Source organism: Ustilaginoidea virens, chromosome 1 (assembly GCF_000687475.1).
Source record: "Ustilaginoidea virens chromosome 1, complete sequence".
NCBI classification, from domain to species: domain Eukaryota; kingdom Fungi; phylum Ascomycota; class Sordariomycetes; order Hypocreales; family Clavicipitaceae; genus Ustilaginoidea; species Ustilaginoidea virens.
The window spans coordinates 6,503,720-6,525,545 of record NC_057316.1 but is presented as its reverse complement, the minus strand read 5'-3'; the positions used below and the strand labels follow the sequence as shown (position 1 = coordinate 6,525,545).

The following is a 21,826-nucleotide window of genomic DNA, read 5'->3' as shown; positions in this document are numbered from 1 at the left end:
AAGTAGAACAAGGCAACATCGTGCTTCATCCCCAGCAAGTCTCGGCAAGTCTCGGCAACTGTTTTCAAACCACGTGCCCCCGCCACAGCATCCGGTGCGTTCTATACATGCCAACAGTCAAGTCATACTCCGGGGTCCTACTCCGTACTAGCAAGGTGATTTTGATTCTCGCAGCCCCGGCGCGTTACAGAACCGCAAGGGCCAAGCCAACAGCGAGGGCGGCAGCAGCCACGCCGCCGTCACGAGCCGCGCCGTTCGTCTTGGTTGCCGGGGTCGTGGAGGCCGTCCCCGTAGCGGTGCCGGTGACAGAGGAGGTAGGAGTAGTAGCGGCAGAGCCGGTAGCAGAGGCGATGGCGGCGGCACCGCTGCAGCCGCGACCCGTCTCCGTCAAGTACTCTGAATATGCGGCGCAGTTGGACTTGAGCTGGCCCTCGTTGGCCTTGTACCACGAGTACTGGGCGGCGGTGTAGCTGGCCCACTGGCCGCTCAGGCTGCTGGGGACGCTGAGGGAGCAGGCGTCCGTCGCGGTGACGGACTCGTCGAGCAGGACCGAGAGGATGGCAGGGGGCGGAGTGGGGACCGTCTTGATGACTTGGAGGCACGCATTTAAATCGGCCGTCTGGCGAGGCTGCAAGCGGGAGGAGAGGGCGGTGGCTGCCAGGGCCGCCAGGATGATGAGCTTGCTGTCGGTATACATGGCCGTGTGATGAGTTGTGAGATGGGGACTTGGCCATGGGCGGCAGGAGAGGGCCAGACAAGCTTTCTTACGCATTTCCAGAGGGGAACCGCCCAGCAAGCACGCCGCACCAGCAGACCTGGAACCGCCGACGCGCAAGCTATCGCGGATTAGTGCCACTAGCGCGTGTGGGCGGCTGTTTCCGCAGAAAGGGAGATCCAGCATTTGCCCCCATTTGGGGCTTGGCCGACTTCGTCATTGGGGGACGTGGCTGGAGGCTGAAAGCACCTGAGGCAAGGGAGGCCAAGGGGGAGGGGGGCTGCGCCAGCGATTAGCTGCTGCTCCGGGAGGCCTCTGTCGGCATTGGCCCGTCGAGGCGTTTGTCTGGTGCCATCTTGGTTTTCGCCTTGGGCAACGGCTGCACCTCCGCCGCCGCGCGGTGCGGGCGGGCAGGACTCTCTGGCCGTGACGCGCGTCGTGGTGCCTGCGCCGTGGAAAGGCTGGCTGGTCTTTCGTGTTGATGGCGAAGATTGGGGTCGAGATGGACGGAGAGTTTTTTTTTTTTTTTTTTTTGTTTTTTTCTCCCTTTTTCATAGGAGGGGACGTGGAATGGACGTTTCCGACGGCCCCCGAGGAGAAGAACTAGTGGAGAGTGCCTTGCAAGGTGCCCTTGCATTGCATGCATGCACCCCAACCAAGCTAGAGCTGCAATATAGTTATTGTCGCCCTTGGCCAACAGTTTCGGTTGTCCAAAGGCCCGACGTTGAAGGCTGAGTGAGTTCTTTGGTTATCCCCTTACATCATATTCACGACTTCCATGGATGGATTAATTCATGGAGTAAGCAAGAGAGGCCATCGCCTAATTCTTGCCGTCATTCACCGCCACCACTTGACCACTTTCAGTTCTACATACATACTCGGTACTCTCTGACTTTCTGCCTTCTACCTTCACGCATCACCAACCCTCCGGTACCAGTTCTCCTCGGGATCCCCCAGGCACTCGCCCACCGTCACGCTCCTAAACCCGTTCCGGACCAACGACTCCAGCATATACTCGGTCAGGTTGTACACGCTCTGGTACACCGTGTCGTGCTCGATGCCCAACCACTTCGTCCCGCCCGCGTCCTTGCCCTCCACCGCCCCGTCCCATATCCCCTTGGAGATGCCAATGGCCTCCCCCGAATCGTGCAGGTACCCCTCCGTGTCGAGGTTGAAATAGGTGACGTGGTACCCCAGCTCCCCCAGCCGGCTGTCCACCCTGTCGTCGCTGGCAGAGTACGGCGGACGGAGATACGTGGGGAAGTAGCCGAGGATGTCCGCCAGCGCGATCTCGTTGTAAATGACCTGGTTGTCGAGCTGAGCGTCCGAGACGAGCGGCAGCCGCTGGTGCGACCAGGTGTGCGAGGCAATCTGGTGGCCTTCGCGCTCCATGCGCAGGATGAGGCTGCGCCACGGGAGCGAGGCGTCGTTGATGCGGCCCTTGCCCAGGTTGTTGCCCGTCACGAAAAACGTTGCTTTTGCCTGGTGCTTCTGCGCCTGGGTTAGCCGAGGGGGGAAAAGAAAGAGAAAAAAAAAAGTCAGCCAACTGCTCGGGGTGAGACGCAACTTGCAGGAGATCCAGCAGATGCGACGTGTATTCGTACGGACCGTCGTCGTACGTCAGGGCAATCACCCCGTACTGCTCGCAGTGGTAGATTGCCTCTCCGTACGGCACCGAGCCGAGCTTGCCTCTGTCTGCGTCTCTGGTGCTCGGGCCCGGGGGGCGAATGTTGCCGTCGCAGCTGTCGCTGTAGTCGACTTGGCAGGCTGGGGAGGAGCAGTATTCGAACCCGTTGCCGCACCAGCTGAATAGCATGTCAGCGTTGTCGGAAAGGGGGCAAGCAGTATCTGCGGGATGCGGAATCAGGGGGGGACTGCTTGCCCTTCCTTGGAGCAGCAGAGGCCTTTGGGACATGCTGCTCTTCCTTGGTCGATGCCGCATCGTTTGCCTTGACGGGAACCCAGGCTGCCTGCGCATGCGACCTGCAGCAGCAGGGCGAGATGGACGACTCTCATGGCGACTTTTCTCGCTTGAAGACGGACCCAAGAGCAGAGTACGTGAGCGGTGTTGTTTCCAAGACCGGTTTGTGAATGCTGCGTGGTTGACGGAGACATGTCGCCGAGCTCGTCCATCTACGCAGGCAATGCTTCCGACGAACCTGCCCGTTGCTCGTGGCACCCTGTTTATTCCTTTCTTTTTTTTTTTTGTTTTTCTTCGTTGACGTTCTTTTTCGTCAATGGTACAAATCCGCGCCGTGCAGGCGAGGGCCATCTCGTGGTATATGCTGCGTAACGACCGGAAGATTGTCGCGATACTCGACGTAAGTCGCGTCCGGCGACGGTCGCTCGGTCATGGGGATGCTTGCATGCTGTGCGACCGGGAGTTGAGCCACCGCTCGTGTACGGAGTACGGAGTACGGACCGCCATGAGCCCTGGCAGATAGATAGATGCGAGGCGCACCAGGTGCTGACGTAAAAGGACGACGCGTCCCGGGTTCATTTCCTGCGGAACGGTGCTGCTCGCGGGATACCAAACACCGGGGCTTCGGGACTTGGCCACGGGCGAGAAATCCAGGTCCGATGCATCGTGTGCGATGCACTGGATGCAGGTGGCCGCCGCATCTTGTTGCCGAAATAGACTCGCGTGGCACATACAACGGCATCAAAACGCCATGGCCACCGCATACCCGCTCCAGACACCAATTCTCCAGCTCGTGCAAGTCGCAACATAAATCTTGCCAAACCCGCGCCCTGGAAACCCTGCCGATCGTGCCACCCAAATCTGCACTCGGAAACCGCACAAGTAAGTCCCCAGGAGAGTAAAAAGCCCGTCGACCTGCCCCGGCGCCTGGATCTCGCACGATCCCTCCGCCAAAAAAACCATGATCGTAGTTGAAGCAGAAAACCCCTGTACGGCAGCCCCAATTCAGGGCGCTTCCGCCGTCTACCGATGCCTTCCTGACTACGTGGAGTGAGGGGATGGGCTGCGGCCCGCTCCTTGCATCATTGTATCAAGAGGTGGATGGATATTTTCCGTCTGATTGCCGAGGCTGCCATGAAGAGTACGTCTTGCCGAATGCGGTTGACTATTTGGCTGTTTGAGAAGAGCGAGCTGAGAGCCTTGGCTAGGTAGACGGGCGGTCGGAGAAACGCGTGGCGGGGGACAACATGCCAGTATCAGGTGGAGATGACGCCATGTCCTGATGCTGGCAATTCAAACTGTTGACACTGGTGTCGAGAGAAAGACGAGACTCTCAAGGTGTGGACTCGTACAGCCATCAGCTTCAGACGGTAGAGCATCTTGCACCAAGGAATGCAATCCGTCTACTGCTCCCAATACCTGCCCCATGTCGTTCAAAGGCCGTGTAGAGCTCCGTCATGGCACGCGGCACTTCACCAAGGTCGTCTGTATCCAGTTTCACACACGGCATCCGGGAAAATCATCGCAGGCCGTACTTCTGCCTGTTCGGCGGACCTGTTAACTGCAAGCCGCTAGAAAACCCGCCTGCCCTACCCCATCCACCGAAGCTGGACTACTTGCCCTATGATGAACGGCTAGTCCGGATGGCGTATGAGCTTGGACTTGATCCGCAAATAAGCGCAAAGGTGTTGGCGGCAGGGAACCCGACGAGAATATGCAGAGAGCGCTCAAGGGCCGGTTCAGCTTTCCAATATGACGAGCCAGCCTTGTGATACCAAGGTTCAAATGTCTCTAAAGTATGTCTTGATCACTGCCCCGGCGAGGGATGAGGAGTTGCAGCAGCAGCCGACAGACCAAAGAGGGGGAAGTGAATGCGATGGTGAGGTGCTACGTAGCTTCGTGGCCCCCAAAGCTTGGCAGAGCGGGTTGCGTGGCGGGATGGCTTGTCGACCTTGATGGTACCTTTTGCAGGGGATATCGTTGGGTCTGAACGCGGTAATAGCAGAGTTCCGGTTCGGTTACGCCTCTGTAAGCTTGATAACGGTAGCCCCTTAGGGCTATCCCTACATATCACCAATATATAAAGCTCGTACAGCACATGCATCAACCTGGCGGCTCAAGCCTCAGGGCTGCCGACCTCGCCATCATCATCATTAATATCGCGCCTGGTTTTTCCTGCGCAATTTAGAATTGAAGTACCTGTGGTGGCTGTGGCGTTCCGGGATGGCAGCTGGTGGCGTACTGCCCGCCCCGGTAGTGGCGCTTACGTGACCGTTGTTGGCTGTTGTAACCGTCGAAGATTGACGAGAATGAGCAAGTGCGGAGTCCTCCGTAGCAAAACTGTAAAAAAACAAAAAAAAAAAAAAAAACCTTGCAAATAGCAGAGTATTTCAAGCAGACAAACCTACCAAGAACTAAGCAGGGAAGTTACTGTATATCTCGATATCCTCCGCCTTGAGCCGTCCCGGCCTTGCTTGGTCATCATTTTCTCGCCGTCGTTGCCTCGCCCCCACGTTTTCCTCTGAATTATCCTCCACCTGCATGCATCATCTGTGCCGACTGCCTTCCAAGCAGCACCACAACAAGCGCACCACGGCCATGGGCTTCTCCGTCGAGGCGGAACACCCACCCGAGCCTCACGTCTCCCCTGACCAACCAACAGCCGCCAGCGCGGTCAAAGACGTCGCATCGCCCGGCATCGCACGCATCGAGGCCATCTCCTCTGTCCTGACCAACCTCGACCGAGCCTTCATCTTCCTGGGCGTCTTCCTCGTCGCCTTTGTCTACGGCCTCGACGGCGCCGTTCGATACGCCTACCAGCCAACCGCGACCGATTCCTTCGGCCATCATTCCCTGTCGGCCACCGTAAATGTCATCCGCTCCGCCGTCGCGGTCGGTGCCCAGCCCGCCGCCGCCAAAATCGCCGACGTCTTTGGCCGCGTCGAGCTTGTTTGCGTCGCCGTCTTTTTCTACGTGCTGGGCACCGTTGTCGAGGCCGTCGCCAAGGACGTCGGGGCTTTCTCCGGGGGTGCCGTCTTGTATCAGACCGGCTACACCATGCTGATTCTGCTCATCGAAGTCATCGTTGCCGACATCACCTCGACCAGGGCCCGCCTCTTCTTCAGCTACGTTCCAGCCTTGCCCTTCCTCGTCAACACCTGGATCAGCGCCGACGTTGCCTCGGCCGTGCTGCAGGGCCCCGGCTGGGAATGGGGGATCGGCATGTGGGCCATCATCATGCCCGTGTGCGCCTTGCCCTTGGTCATCTCCCTGTGGGCGGTGTCCCGACGTGCTAAGCGGCAGGGCCTTCTTGGCAACTACGCCTCTTCGTTCAGGCAGCTTGGCTTCCGGAGCTTGGCGTTGGAGTTGTTTTGGCTGCTGGACGTTGTCGGGGTCGTGCTCGTTGTCGCTGTTCTTGACCTGATCCTTGTGCCGCTGACCATTGCTGGAGGAGACAGCTCCAAGTGGTCCGAGGCGCACATAATCGCGCCGCTCGTGATTGGCACCCTCTGCGTCCCTGCATTTGTCCTCTGGGAACTCTGGGCGCCGCACCCGCTCGTTCCGTTTGGGGACATGAAGGATCGCTCGGTGTGGGCGGCCATGGGCATCGCGCTCTTCCTCAACTTTGCCTTTACCATGCAGAGCGACTTCCTGTACACCGTCCTGCTGGTTGCTTTCGACTTTACGACCGAGAGTGCTCTTCGCATCGTCCAGCTGTACAGCTTCACCAGCGTCATCGTCGGCACCGTCATAGGCCTGGCCGTTTACAGGATCCGCCGACTCAAAGTCTTTGTCGTCGCTGGCACCGTGCTGTACATGGCTGCGTTTGGGCTGCTAATCCATTACCGCGGTTCGGCGAACGGTGCTGCCCGGGCCGGCGTCATTGGCGCCCAGGTTCTTCTCGGCATTGCGGGCGGCATGTTCCCGTACCCGACCCAAGCGTCCTTGCAGGTCTCTGCCCGGCACGAGAACATGGCCGTCTTGACCGGCATCTATCTTGCGACCTACAATGTCGGCTCTGCGCTTGGAAACTGCGTCTCTGGAGCCATCTGGACCCAGGTCTTGCCGTCCAAGCTGAGCGAAAACCTGGATCCCATCAACTCCACGCTGGCTTCGGCGATTTATTCATCGCCGCTCCTCAACTACGGAAACTATGCTGTCGGCACACCAGAACGCACAGCCATCATTGCGTCGTACCAGTCGGTGCAAAAGCTGCTCACTATTACGGGGCTATGTCTCTGCATCCCGCTCATATGTTTCGGACTAGCACTCCGCAATCCCAAACTGAACGACAACCAGACTCTGGCAAAGGGTTCCGGGAGCCGACACTGAAGTTGGTCACCGGATCAGTAGCCGGGAAACATGTGTTCATCCACGAGTTGAATACAATTCCCGCAATTCTATCTTTTTCTGTGTATTGTACAGATACATGAAAACGTTGATCCAATTGTGAGTGCAACTACCGCAATTCCATCTCTTTCACATTGTACAGTACGTACATGAAGCGTTGAAAAGGGCAGACTAACCGGCTTTTGCGTGGCGGCAGCCGACGCGACGTTAGCGGTATACCCCAGGTAGTCAGTCCCTCTAGGTATATCCCCTAGTGGTGGACGAGTCGACGCGTGTGCCGTGCTTGATGGCACGAGCATGCGTCGCAAACAATCATTTTCCACGGCCGCGATGGTCGAGATGCGCCATCACCATGCCGCCTTGAGCCGCTGTATTCTCTTCTCGTTCCTCACCAAATCTCGCTAAAACCCAACAGCGATTTTCCATCCATTAGAACCAGCAGCGCTGGTGGAGAAATCGACCTGCCCGACGCAGTCGCCATACTCATACGGCTGATCCATGGTTCCCTTGCCAGCCTTGGCCGTCTTGGAAGTTGGCGAATACATGGTAACTGTATTCTTGGGAAGATCGGAGCACTTATGAGTACCACCGTTCCAGGGAAAGTACTCCACAAAGCCCATCTGGCCGCCAGCGTCGATACCACCCGCGTCAGACGGCAAGGTGAAGGAACCGATGTGCACGGCGTGACCAGTGACGGTATCAACAGCGGTGCCCGTCCACGTCGTGTCATTTCTATGCCTGACAACAATGTTGTACGTGTGTTTGTAATCGCCGACGAAGTCGACAGCGCAGCTTACTCCGGGGCCGTAATCTGCTCCCAGGTGGCAGTTTTTGTCGGTGGTTGTGGCGCCGCCCTGGAAGGTCGAGAAGACGCCGTGAACGATGCTCTTGCCATGGACGTTGGGGCGGTTCTGAATGCCGCAGTAGCTGACCTCTGGTATGCCGATGAAACTAAACTGCTGGGCAAAGTAGTAGCCTGAGTCGTGAGCGGCTCCGGCCATGTTGAAGGGGAAGGTGATGTCCCGGAGGCCATTGCGGGGACTGCCGCTGAACGACCAGCTGTTGCCGACGAGGGCCAGGCCCATTTGAGGCGCGACGGCTGCGAGGGTGGTGAGGGAGTACTTCATATTGACGACGAAAAGGGGGGGACGAGATTGGTGAGGCAAGTGATTCTGGACGAGGGGATGGCCTTGAGGGGAGCCGGCTTCCCTTTATACACAAGGACAAAGGCAGAACATACATGCCCACGCGGACCGAGACACGGCAGTGCCAAACTTGCACCCAACGATGTTCGGGTTGTGGCTGGCCTCGAGGCGTCGGAAACCGGCCACTCCGCTTGGTCCCGGGGCCACGTTGGTCCCAGGCTGCGACGACGACCATGGGAACGTGTGGATTGATGAAATTGCCCTAGGGAATATGCGCCGCCGCCAGGGATCTAGATGGCATGCGGGCGTCTGTCGACTGGCACTTGAAAGGGGAATCAGCCATACGGGGCATCGCCATGCGAGCACAGGGGAAGCATCTATGTGTGAGCATCACTAAGCCCTGGCCGAGTGGCAGACCGAGCGGCCACGGCATCCGGATCGAGGAAAATTACAGCCAGCGTGGGATCTAGGGCGGTCTATTCAGCCCGGCGCAGTGATGAAACTACCAAACATGAGATGTAGTCGTCTACCGAGCTGATCCGGCCGGCACTGACTCGCCGGGCATTTTTTTTCATCCCAGCATACTCATCCGGTGCAATGGTGGAGCTGCTATTACTACTCCGTACAGAACACATGGTCGCGAGCTATTTGCTCTACCTTCCTGGTTTTGTGCTTGCTTTTTCTGGCCGGGAAAGCGACACGTACGCGCGATCCTGGCCCGCCCACCTGTTGCGTCGGCGCAACCGCCTCCTTGCTTTTTCCCGCTGGGAATGCGACACGAACGCAACACACAGGGCAACCAAGGGGCGATTTCAGGCATTGTTGTTTCCCTTTGCCGCGGGCAGACGCTACGCATGCTACGGAGTGCAGAGACGTGCATTATCGGCATGGCATTTCCGCGGCGCCGTTCGCCTCATCGTCCGCGCAGGACAGCAGACTCGGCAGGGAATCGGGGACTTGCGCCGAGCTCGGGGTCCGCACAGCCTCGACTCCACGCCGGCCGCCGGGACCCCGAAAGCTGGGACAGGCAAAGAGCTAGCCGCAGACAGCTTAGGTGGCATTCTGATACAGCGGCTGGTCAGCGGTGGCGATTTCTGTCGGCGACCTGCCTGGCGTTGCCGGAGGTTCGCACGCCAGAATCAGCCGTCGCTCGGCCTCGCGATTTAGTCAGCACGGGTCTGCTAGCCATCGAGTGGCCGGCCTCTTGCCGCCTAGCGCACCTACTGCTTGCTACCCATGGCTCCGTCCGTACGGGTAGCAAGGGGATACGGAGTATATGCGCTTAGGATGTATTGGCCGGGAACCAGGCAACCAGGCTCCTCGAGCTGGCACGCGCCGCGGCCCCGTCGTGGCCTGTCGCTCCACCCTTTTCATGTTCGGCAGCTCGCAGCACCGCGGTTCAACAAGCGAGTTGGCCATGACCAACGTCAGCCAGCAGCCAGATATGGAGGAGCGGCATCCACGCCGCTTGGCTGGTGTTGATGTTGACCAAGCAGGCATCTACAGTCGAGCGGGGCGTGGTGCGTCCGCCATGGGTGGCCTCGAGGCCATGCATGACGGGTTGCTACCGCGTAACCTTTGGCCGAAGCATTGCCAGAGCCGAGGGCTGGCACATGCCACATGGCATGTAGCGGCACGCACCATCGTCAACCTAGCGCCTTTTAGTCGACATGATACCGGGCTACACGGACGACTCTGAGCACGCTGTCTTCAAGAGGACCGGCGGTTCCATTGGCATGGACCTCATCAGGCTAGGCCGGTCGCTTTCCTTGGTCCAAGTAATGCAAACAGGGCTGTGCGGTCGGTCGGTCGGTCTTATCGCCTCGACAGAAAGGTCCGCATCGTCAACGAGGCCTAGGAGCGGTCTCCCTCGGCGCGTACGCTTCAAGAGACTAAACCACCCGGGCGGGCACCTGGGTCGATAGCACGGACTCCGGAGCAGTGGACTGGTATGAAGGAGCGCAGGTGCCTGCCTGCGGGCAGTTGTTTATATCGTTTGCAAGGGTACCAGACGGAACCCCCCCCCTTCTTTCTGTCTCGGGGCTTAGCCTGCGTATCCTGCCTCCCTCCAATGTGCTTGACCAGAAAAATCGCTGCCGCCTGCGTGACGTGACGTGACACATGCGGGCTGGATTTCCGCTAGCGCTCGCTGCGACCCTTTGGGCTAACTCCGCAGCAGCGTCCAGCTTGTGCCGGCTTGCAGGGTATTGACCAGACGTTATGTATGGAGACCGGGGGGGTCTGGTATGTTGTATAAGGGAATGTGGCCTGGGGTGCCGACGCTTGGGGGCCGGTGCCCCTGCCGGTCCCCTGCTGCTGGCCCAGCGCATGCTCCGCAAAAACAACCGCACCGCTAAACGGCCCCCAAGGGTACAGCCGGAGAGTCTGGTGCAAAGTAGCAGCAAGTCGCTCAGCCCTGCCTGGGATTTACCCCGCGTGACGGACCTGCGGGTAGGTCACCAGACATCAATTGTTTGGTGGTCGCGGTGCCTGCCGGCCCATGGCCTGGCAGTTGTCAATAGAGTTGACGCCAGCCGGCCACTTGGCCAGCACCCTGCTTTCTCAGAGCCATCCTCAGAGCCATCCATCTCAACATGCGCAATCCCATCTCGCATCTGGCATCTGGCATCTCGCATCTTTGCATCTCGCATCTTTGCATCTCGCAAAGCCCAGCCCAGGTCCTGCGGCGTCAGAAGACGGTCTCAACTGCCATGGCCCCTGGACATGCACCAATCGGAACCCCAGCAGATACTGTCTGTGCATCGCCGGCAGTTTGGGCCGTCTGATTGTGGATTGTGCGGTGCAGCTTCGAAATTGCGTGCTCGACCAGCACCATGGCAGCCGTGTTGGTAATCACACAATGTCGCAACCAAGTAGGCCGGCTGACGTGATCGACACCATCACCGCCATCATGGACGCCCGAAAGGAGATGGGGGCTTGAGGTCCCGCGCTAACAGCTCCAGTCTTACGGAGAGCCGCTGCTCAGTTAGCGAGACACTTTCGCCCAGGGACGCACCTCGACGAGGGAGAGCGCCTCGATATCAGACGGCCCGGGAAAGGCGTAATGATGTGATGCGTTGCGCCATCCCGAGGTTGCTTTCCAATTGCGGGGGTTTGCGGCGCGGTGAACGGGTTGTCGCCCAAGTATAAATGGCTCGTCGGTTGGCTCTGTGAAACAAGAGCTGGGCAGCAAAACCATACCAGACAGACATTGCCTGTTTTTTTTCGTTTCTTCCCTCTTCTCCGTTGGCTCCATTGGCTCCATTGGTCTTTGCAGGCCAGGCACCCCGATTTCGACGGCATGGCTCCCTCGGCTGCGGCTACTACTACTACCCAGGAGCAAGCTGCTCCCTCATTCTTCAAGCTACAGTTTGGCAACTACAAGGAGCTCGATGCCACCGACCTGGACAAGGACGTCGAAACTGGCAAGGTTGGCAACAATGGAGCCAAAGTATGATCACACACTCCGTCCCCCCACACCCTTTCACCCCTCTCCCCCGCAAGACGGCCGTCCCTGATGCACATTCCGCCCGAGGCGTCGTTCTCTCTCTAACATGCGGCATCCGGCAGTATCCTCACTACCTTCCCACGTGGAATCCCGAGCAAAAGTACCCGCCTCTCGAGACGCACGAGCACTACGAACACGGCAAAGATGCCGACCCGTCATACCCCAACCTCCTGCCCCAAGGCACCAAAGTCTCCCATCTCACACCGACCATTGGCTCCGAAGTCTCGGGCATCCAACTGTCGTCCCTCACGGCCGCCGGCAAGGACGAGCTAGCGCACTTTGTCGCCAAGCGCAAGGTCGTCGCCTTCCGCAACCAGGACTTTGCCGACCTCCCCATCCAGGACGCCCTCCGGTTCGGCTCGTACTTTGGCCGCCACCACATCCACCCCACCTCTGGCGCCCCCGAGGGCCACCCCGAGATTCACCTCGTCCACCGCGGCGAGGGCGACCGGGGCGCTGCCGAGTTCTTCGAGGAGCGCACCACCTCGGTGGCCTGGCACGCCGACGTCTCGTACGAGAAGCAGCCCCCCGGCACCACCTTTCTGTACATCCTGAACAAGCCCGAGACGGGGGGTGACACGCTGTTCGTCGATGCCGTCCAGGCCTACAGGCGCCTGAGCCCCTTGTTCCAGCAACGCCTGCACGGCCTGCGGGCCACGCACTCCGGCATCGAGCAGGTGCACGCCGCCGCGGTGCGCAACAGCATCATGCGGCGGGAGCCCGTCGTTCACGACCACCCCATTGTGCGGACGCACCCTGCCACGGGTGACAAGGCCCTCTTTGTCAACCCACAATGTAAGTTTCCGTCTCCGTATCGCCGGGGAAAACTAGAAAATCTGACACATGCCCCCGCCCCCTCCAGTCACGCGCGACATCGTCGGCCTCAAGCGAGAGGAGTCGGACGCCATTCTCAAGTTCCTGTACGACCACCTCGCGTACGGCGCCGACTTCCAGGCCAGAGTCAAGTGGGAGGAGGGCACCGTCGTGGTCTGGGATAACCGGGTGACGCAGCACACCGCCCTGGTGGACTGGGAGGACGGCCAGCGTCGCCACCTGGCGCGCATCACGCCGCAGGCCGAGGTGCCGTACGAGACGCCCTTTGAGGCGGGCCAGTGAGCGGGGATGATTGGAGATTGTGAGAATTAGCGTCGGTTTTTTTCTTTTTCTGTTCGCAATGAAAACGTCAAGCCTGTGAATTTAGAACGTGCAAAAGGGCCCAAGTGTCGCTTTGCCTGTGACGGAGATTGCATCGGGTCGTTTGGTGACGCCTGTCGTGCGTGGCTGCTCGTTGTCGATGCCGGCGACGGCAAACGACTGCGGGGGAGGTGTCGCGTGATGCCTCTCCAAGAATGATATGCGGTGACGGAGGTTACTGTCGGTTGCGTGGTGGAGTGTCCCAGACTGCCGGGAGATGTTGCGCGAGACGGAGCGGGTTGTTGAGCCGTTCCCTGGGCCTATGCCGTCGTCTTGAACATGCTGTTTGGATTTGCACCATCATCTTGGACATTTACTGTCATCTTGGAAATGCTGTCTCGGACACGTACCGTGCCCTCGGACATACCATCTTGGATATATACCGCCATCTCTTCAAACTCGTCCATCCTTGGCCGCCATTCATCCCGCCAGCACTACCTCCACGGGCTACGCCATCCCAGTCCTCTTGCCACGAACCTCATAGCCGCTGCATGTGCTTGATGGAGCCGTAGCGGGTGACGGTGAACCGGGACGGCGCTGGCTGATGCATCATCACATGGAGGTGAGGCGAACGTGGCCAGCTGTTGGCAGCGCTACATGGACGGTTGGAAGGTGGGAGGGGGAGATCAGCTGCGTCGCGATGGTGTACGTTGCCAAGCAGGGAGAGTTGGCATGCCGCCCTGATGGACTCAACTGCCCAGGAAATACACTTCACAACATGGGAGCCTTTCCTCTGCAGACAGACAGACAGACAGACAGACACAACGACGCAGCTGCGAATAGCGACGCTCACGACGCACCAAAAGACACAGCAACAGCACGAGCCACGAAACGCATGTCCCCACTACCCATTTCATATAAAAATTATTCTAGAACAAGGAGATGGGTACATCAGAGTGTTGATATAGCACACAAAAATCAAACATGCGGCAGCGGCGCGTGGGGGGGGGGGGAAACCGCGTCGAGGGGAGCGCACGTGCGCGGCAAGCAGTGCAGCCCGGCCGGCCTGCTTAGCTGGAAGCGGGGAACCCGAGGCGCAGGTTGTCGTACTTGCTGTTGGGGTACTTGAGGTTGTTGGGGGACTTCTCCAGGGCGCCGAGGCCGCCGTACTCGTCGATGGTGGTCTTGACCAGGCTGAGGTCGTCGGTGCGGTCCTGGCTGACCTCCCACCAGGAGGTGCCGGCCAGCTTCATCTTGCGGGTGTACTGGGCCTTGAGCTTGGCAATCTCGGCCGTGTCGTAGCTGATCAGGTACTCGGCCGTCTTGTTGTAGCTGTAGCTGCCGATGACGGCCTTGTCGTTGACAATCTTCAAGTCCTTGCTCTCCTTGATGGGCAGGTCGCGGTAGCGCCAGATGCCGGCGGAGCCGAGGCTGCCCTCCAGGCCGGCGCCCTTGTACGGGCGCCCGATGCCCTTGGTCTCGTTGAAGGCGCGGCCGTAGATGGCGTTTTGCAGCAGGATCTTGCTGGACGGCACCTTGCCCTGGTTGATGTAGTACTCGATGCCCGACTGGGTCTCGTACTCGGTCGCGGCGGGGTTCTTCTTGTCGAGGAAGACGTTGCCCATGAAGCCCGAGTTCTTGCTGACGCCGGCGCTCATGTAGTCGAGCCCCATGAAGGAGTAGTAGTCGATCCACTCGTTCATCCTGTCAAAGGCCAGCTGCTTGTAGTGCTCGGGGCCGGCGGGCGAGGCGTAGCTCAGGATGAACTTGTACCCGGGGGCGGTGCGCTTGGCCAGGTCGTCGAGGGCCTCGCGCAGGCGGCGCAGCAGGTCGGCCATCTGGACCGCCTCATTCCTGTCCTTGACGTACTCGTAGTCGACGTCGAGGCCGTCAAAGCCCAGGTCCTCGACGAGCTTGACGGCCGACTTGACAAACGTCTCGCGCTTGGCGCGGGACGCCAGCATGGGGCTGAAGTTCATGCGGTACGACCAGCCGCCGATGGACAGCGTCGTCTTGAAGTTGCGGTACTTTTTCTTGAGCAGGTACAGCTGCTTCACGTTGCCGTAGACGTTGGTGCCCGGGGCCTTGGTGTTGTCGCCCGGGTACGCGTACTGCAGATCGGCCCACTCATCCGAGAGGACGCTGTTCCAGCGAGGGTTAGCATACAGTCGGGAAGGGGGCAATTAATTTCTGTTTGTTTTTTTTGTTTCCTTCTCTATTTATTTGGCGCGGGGGGAAGGGGGGAACCGCGCGGGGCGCACTCACACTTCGCCAGTCTCCGTCTTGATGTTGCTGAACGCATACGAGAGATGGGTGAAGCGCTCGGCGGGGATGTCGGTCACAAAGTACTTGGCGGCGTAGATGTCCTGCATTGCCGTTAGCCAAACCTCTCATGGTGGTGTTTTCCGGGGACGCGGGGACGCGGCTGACCCAGTTTCCGTAGTATCCTAGCGTCTTGAGACCTTTGACGCAGGTGGCAGCATTGGACGTGGTCAAGTCCTCGCCCTGGGGGGAAGGATCGGCGCGCCCCTGTAGGGACGAAGCGCCCTCGTCAATGGCGAGGGCCGCCGCGGAGGCGGCGAAAAGAGATAAGGCGGACACGAGATGCATTTCAAACGAGAGTCGGAATAGAAACCAAAGAAGGAAGGAGAGAACGGTGCTGCGGGCGAGAGCTTGGTCGGGACGGGCAACATGGCTGGCGAGGCACGGCGGCCAACGTTTATATACATGCTGGTGATTTGTCGTCGTGGAATCCCGGCGTGAGGATAAGACATGGCATGTCGAGCGCAATATCCAGAGCTGCTAGTTCCTGTTCGCATCCCCGTTTGTCCTGTGGGGGCCCGAGGCCCAGGAGATGGGGAGAAGGACCGGCATGCCCGGAAGAGTTGTGTTCTATGCGTCTGAGACAATTAAACGGATTGCTGGGATCTGGGGGGAGGATGATGATCCCTGGAGCCGAGGAAAGCCGAGTGCCGGCGTCGTCGTGCTCCAGGCCATGACGGCTGACGCGGGCGGTTGTAACGGGGATGGAGACGGGGCGGGCATGGCGTAGGCCGGCCCTGCGGCTCGGCCTGCCTGAGTTGAAGCTAATGCAGGGGCCGTAAAATTGCATAGGGGGGCCGAGCGTGTCTGCGTCGGGACGAGTTGCCAGCGCTCCCTTGTGCCTGCCCTCGCGCAGAATCGAACGGATCTTATCCATCGCCGAGTAGCGAACTGGGGGATGGCCTCCTGTCCAGCAGGTCCAGGTCGACCGGTCCATGCCCAGGTCCAGCCTCGAGGGAATTCAAACGCAGACGCTGGGCGGACAATTCCGCTGGCGATTCGCATCGTCGACAGCACCAGGATGGGCTCGTCTAGCGCAATCGAGCCGTGGGCCAAACTAACAGCGTCGCAATTACCCGCTTTGGGCGGGCTGAAACAAGCCCTTGGCCTCGTTGCCCTCAATCAGCACCCCATCCCATCCCATCCTGACCCATGCGTGGAATTGCATTTGGAACGACTTGAACTTTTGTTGAAGGCCATCTCGCCACTGCTTCCGGTGGTCCGTCTCGCTTTCCTTGACTGTCGGGGCAAGCAAGGCCGGTGGGAAAGCGAGTGAAGAGCGTCTAGAGACTGCAGAGGCAGAGGCTGCAGAAACAGCCGATGCCGCGCGCAAGAGTCAGCAGCTCAGTCGAGTCGACCAAACCGTTCATCGCAATTCGTCCTGCGTCGCCGTCGGCCCAAAACAAGGTGTTGAGATCGCGGTCTTGTGTGCCGCGCCACGGCTATGACTAGCCAGCCTATCAGCAACGGGCGTTTGCAAAAAGCCGACTTGCCGTCTGAGATCAGCGTCCAGACTCCAGAGACAGCGTTCCATGAGGTTCAATGGGCAGAGCGGGCGATTCGCAAACACGCGCACCCACTCACCTTGCGGGGAGAGGGCGTCCCTCGCTGCGTCGTGAAAAAGGGGGCAGAGAGCAGCACGGGTTTCGGCATTGCCGCGCCTCGTCGCCGTATTTGGCGAGGGCTGGTTACATTAGGTACTGAGGGTTAGTGAGGGTTCGTGAGGGTTCATGAGGCGGGAAAGTAATCGTCTGGCGCTGCAATCAAACACGAGCGGGCTTTTCGCGTCCTCGACGACAATGCTTCTCACCAAGGCCCGGCTGAAAACTCCAGAAAAACGCTGCATCGCAGCATGGCACAGTCCAAAAGTCGCGTCTTCCAACTCTGCGAGGCTTGGGCGAGCGCTGCAGACAACGTTCACTCTCGGTATTCACGGGTCGCGAATCCCCACCCCCCCCACCTCTTCCTCCCTTGCAAGGGGCCCGGCCATGCATGCATGCATGCTGATCCTTCGCCATCGATGCAGCGATGCATCCACCCACCGTACGGCAGACCGTTTCCGCATAAACGGCCACGCCCAGTCTTCCAGCCCAAGTCGTTTTCGACGACGGCTTACATCGTCGACCACCACGTGGCTTGAAAACGAGGTGATATCCGAGACTCGGCCAAGTCCCAAAGTCCTGTTACACTCGCGTCCCCTGGGCCGGCAAAACGTCTGGGCTCCTCTCGTTTCCCTCGTCATTCGCCTGCGGGCTGTCAGGACTCGGGACTCACGAGCCGTCCCATCTCATGCTGCGGCCCCCCATCCCTGAGAGGCTATAAAAGGCAAGTCGTCCTGGAGCCCGGTCAATCCTCGCCTCCCAAGGCTCCGCTTTTCGAGAGGGTACAGGTCAACCGACCTGTGTCCCCCCCTTATCATCCGACCCCCCCATAATAACTTAACTGACCTGACCATTGCTGTGGGCTATACTCTTAATATAATTGGTTTATTAGGGAATAGTGGGTCAGGTCACTTTATATAGAAAACTATATAGAGAAGTACTTTCTCTGATATTTTACTAGGTTCTTAGATAGGGGTACCTAGTAAATGAAATTAAAGAAGTTACTTTCTTTAGAAAATATAGGGAGAAGTACTTTCTCTGCTGTTTTATTAGGTTCTTACGTAAGGGTATCTAGTAAGAATATTAAAGAAGTCACTTTCTATAAAAAAGTCTATGTAAAGGTACTTTATCTACTTTTAATATTAGGTTCTTAGGTAGGGATACCTAGTAAAAATATAAGGGAAGTCACTCACTATAGAAAAATATATATAAAGATACTTATAGTCTAGTGGCTATTATAGATTAAAGGATCTACTACTATTTATTAGTGTATCTCTATATTAGGAAAGAGCATTGGTCAGGTCTGTTAAGTTATTATGGGGGGGTCGAATGACTAGGGGGGGGCATAGGTCGGTTGATATGTAGTCTCGCTTTTCGAAAGACGCAATCTGCCTACTCCGTACACTTGCTGGTTGCTTCTCCATGACTGCTCGAGAGGCGGAACGCGCGGCTGTCGATCCTCAGTCGAGCTGCAGACTCTGCGCCGGCATCTTGCCAGGAATCTTTTCTTCAGACCTGCTCGAGTGCTGCTGGACCCCTGGCCGAGTGACTGTCCCCGTGAACAGCGCAGCCACTTGGTTCTCCATGACCTTCAGTTATTTGTCGCCACGGCATGCCGTAAACGTAAAGCATGACTGAGCGCAAGGCGTCTGTCATGTCACATGGCGCACATGCGAAACGGGTAATAATCGCAGCCTTTGCCCAGCAGGCACGTCAAGCCTGATTTACAACTTTCCACTTTGGTCCCGGGAATACCGCCAACATGATGGACATATTCTCCGTCGGCGACTGCAGCAGAGGGCTGGAAGGTGCAAGGCTCGTCTCATTTCCGTGGGTTTCTCTGGCATCATCCGTCGTCTGGTAGCCCATGGCCAGTCGCATTCCAAAGGCAATGCGCAGGACGAGTTTTGCCGATTCAGCCCACGCGTCCCAAGAATCCGGGCTGTGCCACCCGGTCCACGACGGGATTTCGGTTTGCAAAAGGCGTCATCGATTCACGACTCAAATCTCGGCTGGCTGCCCCAAAGCTGAACCCGGAGATGGTTGCGCGTCGCGGCACTCGGCGAAAACTCGTTCCCCTCGCCCACGTACTCTACTCTTCACACCTTGTCACTGTCTGAACTTCGTCAGGGTTTGGTTGGGTCTTTGACTGGTCCTGACGAGATCGAAATAGAAATAGGGCAGGGCTGGAGGTAGACTGCGCGTCAAGTGTGCGTCATTTCTTGCCTATGGGACACGAGTCACGAGCCACGAGCCACAAGTCCCTTCAGTCACTCTCAAGGATGCTGTGCCTACCCTACCGCCCATGCTCGCCCTCTGCGTGAGCATCTACGTGAGCAACCCAATTTGATGGGCAGCACTTTATTTCCGCGGGGAGACGTGTCGTTGACTGTTGCCCAGAGCAACCCTGGTTGAAAGAGGACGCGCCAAGGCAGAATCCAGTCGTGCATATTAACCGGGAAGACCGGAAACTTTAAGAGCTGAGCCTCGTCTGCTTGTCCCTGTCGCGCGCTCGCGACATCTGCTATTAATCTGCGTATTGATAGCAAGGGCGTTAAAGGAGGCTGTTGGCGCGGCCCGTTTCATCGCACCCTTTTATCACGCTGGAATGCGCAGGGCAAAACACACGTTGATATGCATCAGATGATGATGAGATCGGTACACAACCGACCCTCGCAGAAGAAGCCATCTCGGGAAATCGGGGTCGGGGCCTGCGGGCCTACTATAACCATGTCCGGTCGGTAACCCTCCCACGGCACTACAGCTTTGCGCCGCCTAGGACGTCGATGATTCGGCGGCATGGGACCCAGGGAACTCCATGGTCATGATTCTAGCGGGTTTGCAGTTGATTAGTACCACTAGTTGACTTTATCCCACAAGTTCCATGACGCGAAAAGCCGGCGGTGGTCATTACTGCCAGGCGTGTGCATATTACCCGGTGAAAGACAGCCCCTGGCTGCTTGATTGGCTGCAGCCCCCTATGTATGTATCGTTTACCATATTTGCCGCGTTTGCCGCACTTACCCATAGTTTGACTGCTGTTGCATCTGATCAGGGGTTGTGTGAAAAGGAAGCAATGTGGCGTCACGTTTGAAGGAGAATTTGCTGAAATGGTCACCAAGCATGCGGCTGTGCGGCTGTGGCGTTTGTGGCGTTTGTGGCGTACCGGCGATGCCCACCTCGGAAGCATGCCGAGGCCCAAAATAAAAGACGCCAGGCATTTTTAAAAGATGCCTCCTCTTATGCGATGCTATAAAATGAAAGCCACCTTCCACATACATTTGCACGGTGGCGTATATGTATATGGCAGTTCAATTCGCTCGTTCAAAAATTCGTATGGCAAGGTAACCGTATAATATTACTATTCAATTACGCAAGGGCTAGTTAAATCTATACAACCTATCCAGTACCTCTTCAGATAAACCGCAAAGGAAAATCCCGAGTACCCGGGAGGGAGGGGGGGGACCTTTCCTGCGAAGATGAAAACTGCTTGAATCGTCTCCTGCGAGGGGGCGGTGTCTTCCCTGCCCGTGCGACAGGTAAATGTACAATCAAAAACTCGCCTTATACAGGAATTGTGAAATTCAGCAGCACAATGATTCTAGAAGAGGAAGAGGATGGCACCGACTGTCTAAACTACATAGCAAGGGAGATGTAGCTTCATGAATATGAGGCTGCCGTATGGCTCATGGCGCCGGCTAGCAAACAGCTCGGCTCGCCAAACAGCGGACGACAAAGGGCTCAACGGCTTCTCAAGCAGAGCATCAAACAAGTGATCGAAATAGCCCTTGGCTGGAGTTCATTTTCGAGAGAAGCCTGGTACTATCGAAAGTCAAAGTAGCCGCTTGTGCAAATAATACATGGAGGCACTTGGTGCTACAGGAGTCTTTTCATGTACAAGACTGTGTGTTATACGGAGAGGTACTGACTCGCAGATAGTTTAGGAATTCCAAGTAGCCGCTTTCTATACAAAACTATAGAGATGCGCCTTTATAACCTGGTATCCGTCGGTCAGCTACACCACAGCATGCTCGACAACATAACCCTCCCTAAACTCAAACTTAATTACATGCAATGCCTTGCGGTAAAGTTTTCCATGGTTTCCATCTGCCGTATATCCCGCGGCCTATTCATTGAAAGAACCACGATGCCACTTGGAATACTTAAGTCCATCCTGCATACTGCCCTGCCTTTCATCCCGCTACCCAGGTTATCCTCCTACTACCCCCCCTCCTCTGTCCCACATCTTCGCAACCCAACATGTTGCCGCTGCTCTTCTTGCTATGCACGACGAGCTTCCCAGGTCTTGCGCACAGCACCGATCCCGCACCCATCTCTCCACGCCGTGGCGATTTGATCCGTCACTCCGAGGTCCGCACTGACCTCACCATTGACGAGTTTCTCGCCGAAGTCAGCCGCAGGAAGAAACAAACCAGTCCCAGCCTGCCACTGTACAAACGCGCGCCGCTAGGACAAGAAAGTCGAAATAACCTTGAGGTGAACGCGGTGATCGAGGAGCTGCACAGAGTTTGCCGCTCAATTACAGACAGCCACCGCTCGACAGGCGGCAAGTGCAGATGGGAGTTTGGATCAGGCTGGGAGCAGCAGGGGGAAAACCGTGAGCCCAAAACAACAAGGGAAATCCACTGCCAAATACCGGAACAAGCCGGCAGTCAGCGGTCAGCATTAAGGCGCTGTCCTCAGGGCCAGGTATGCAGAATCAGAAGAGGATACAACTACGCAGGCGACTGGGTAGAATTCCCATTTTGTGAGGATGAGATCCCCTTTCTGCGGGACAAGGACAATTTCGTTGCGGTGTATTCTGTTTCCAAACCGGGGCCCGGAGGAGCCCAAGCTGTGTCCTACCACGTGGATATCGATTGGCCTGCAACTAATGCGCCTGGGCGGAACGCTTTCTTTGAGGACACGAGCGGGAAAAAGGGCTGGGCCCGTAGCTGGTCGTGTTTTTTCTGTCCGCCTGGGTTGGTGACGATTCATTCTCACCTGCCTGCGGTCGCATTTGGCCATGTTGTGTAGAGCCGATGCCTGGTCCGACGTCTCTTGGACCGCGCTTTGCTACCATCAACGGGGCGTAGATTCATGGGGGACGAGACTGCGGCCACTCTATTA

The 21,826-nt window shown here is 57.7% G+C and overlaps 9 protein-coding genes across 9 annotated transcripts; 3 read left to right on the top strand and 6 right to left on the bottom strand.

The window, feature by feature from the left end:
* Window positions 1-184: 184 nt before the first annotated feature.
* Window positions 185-697, bottom strand: UV8b_01496 (uncharacterized protein; the record flags this gene model as incomplete). The annotated part of the gene is made up of 1 exon (XM_043138994.1): window positions 185-697. One exon carries the CDS (start codon window positions 695-697, stop codon window positions 185-187), a length of 513 nt encoding a protein of 170 aa, XP_042994928.1.
* Window positions 698-1,624: 927 nt separating this feature from the next.
* Window positions 1,625-2,731, bottom strand: UV8b_01495 (uncharacterized protein; the record flags this gene model as incomplete). The annotated part of the gene is made up of 3 exons (XM_043138993.1): window positions 1,625-2,206; window positions 2,283-2,520; window positions 2,598-2,731. 3 exons carry the CDS (start codon window positions 2,729-2,731, stop codon window positions 1,625-1,627), a joined length of 954 nt encoding a protein of 317 aa, XP_042994927.1.
* Window positions 2,732-5,234: 2,503 nt separating this feature from the next.
* On the top strand, window positions 5,235-6,968 carry UV8b_01494 (uncharacterized protein; the record flags this gene model as incomplete). The annotated part of the gene is made up of 1 exon (XM_043138992.1): window positions 5,235-6,968. The coding sequence occupies one exon, from the start codon at window positions 5,235-5,237 to the stop codon at window positions 6,966-6,968; it is 1,734 nt and encodes a 577-aa protein (XP_042994926.1).
* A 419-nt stretch (window positions 6,969-7,387) lies between these two features.
* Window positions 7,388-8,113, bottom strand: UV8b_01493 (uncharacterized protein; the record flags this gene model as incomplete). The annotated part of the gene is made up of 1 exon (XM_043138991.1): window positions 7,388-8,113. The coding sequence occupies one exon, from the start codon at window positions 8,111-8,113 to the stop codon at window positions 7,388-7,390; it is 726 nt and encodes a 241-aa protein (XP_042994925.1).
* Window positions 8,114-9,181: 1,068 nt separating this feature from the next.
* Window positions 9,182-9,686, bottom strand: UV8b_01492 (uncharacterized protein; the record flags this gene model as incomplete). Its single annotated transcript, XM_043138990.1, has 2 exons — window positions 9,182-9,286; window positions 9,558-9,686. 2 exons carry the CDS (start codon window positions 9,684-9,686, stop codon window positions 9,182-9,184), a joined length of 234 nt encoding a protein of 77 aa, XP_042994924.1.
* A 1,746-nt stretch (window positions 9,687-11,432) lies between these two features.
* Window positions 11,433-12,755, top strand: UV8b_01491 (uncharacterized protein; the record flags this gene model as incomplete). The annotated part of the gene is made up of 3 exons (XM_043138989.1): window positions 11,433-11,582; window positions 11,702-12,434; window positions 12,502-12,755. 3 exons carry the CDS (start codon window positions 11,433-11,435, stop codon window positions 12,753-12,755), a joined length of 1,137 nt encoding a protein of 378 aa, XP_042994923.1.
* An 81-nt stretch (window positions 12,756-12,836) lies between these two features.
* Window positions 12,837-13,222, bottom strand: UV8b_01490 (uncharacterized protein; the record flags this gene model as incomplete). The annotated part of the gene is made up of 2 exons (XM_043138988.1): window positions 12,837-13,115; window positions 13,184-13,222. The coding sequence occupies 2 exons, from the start codon at window positions 13,220-13,222 to the stop codon at window positions 12,837-12,839; spliced, it is 318 nt and encodes a 105-aa protein (XP_042994922.1).
* Window positions 13,223-13,843: 621 nt separating this feature from the next.
* Window positions 13,844-15,552, bottom strand: UV8b_01489 (uncharacterized protein; the record flags this gene model as incomplete). Its single annotated transcript, XM_043138987.1, has 4 exons — window positions 13,844-14,915; window positions 15,039-15,139; window positions 15,204-15,445; window positions 15,501-15,552. The coding sequence occupies 4 exons, from the start codon at window positions 15,550-15,552 to the stop codon at window positions 13,844-13,846; spliced, it is 1,467 nt and encodes a 488-aa protein (XP_042994921.1).
* Window positions 15,553-20,956: 5,404 nt separating this feature from the next.
* On the top strand, window positions 20,957-21,733 carry UV8b_01488 (uncharacterized protein; the record flags this gene model as incomplete). The annotated part of the gene is made up of 1 exon (XM_043138986.1): window positions 20,957-21,733. The coding sequence occupies one exon, from the start codon at window positions 20,957-20,959 to the stop codon at window positions 21,731-21,733; it is 777 nt and encodes a 258-aa protein (XP_042994920.1).
* Window positions 21,734-21,826: the final 93 nt, after the last annotated feature.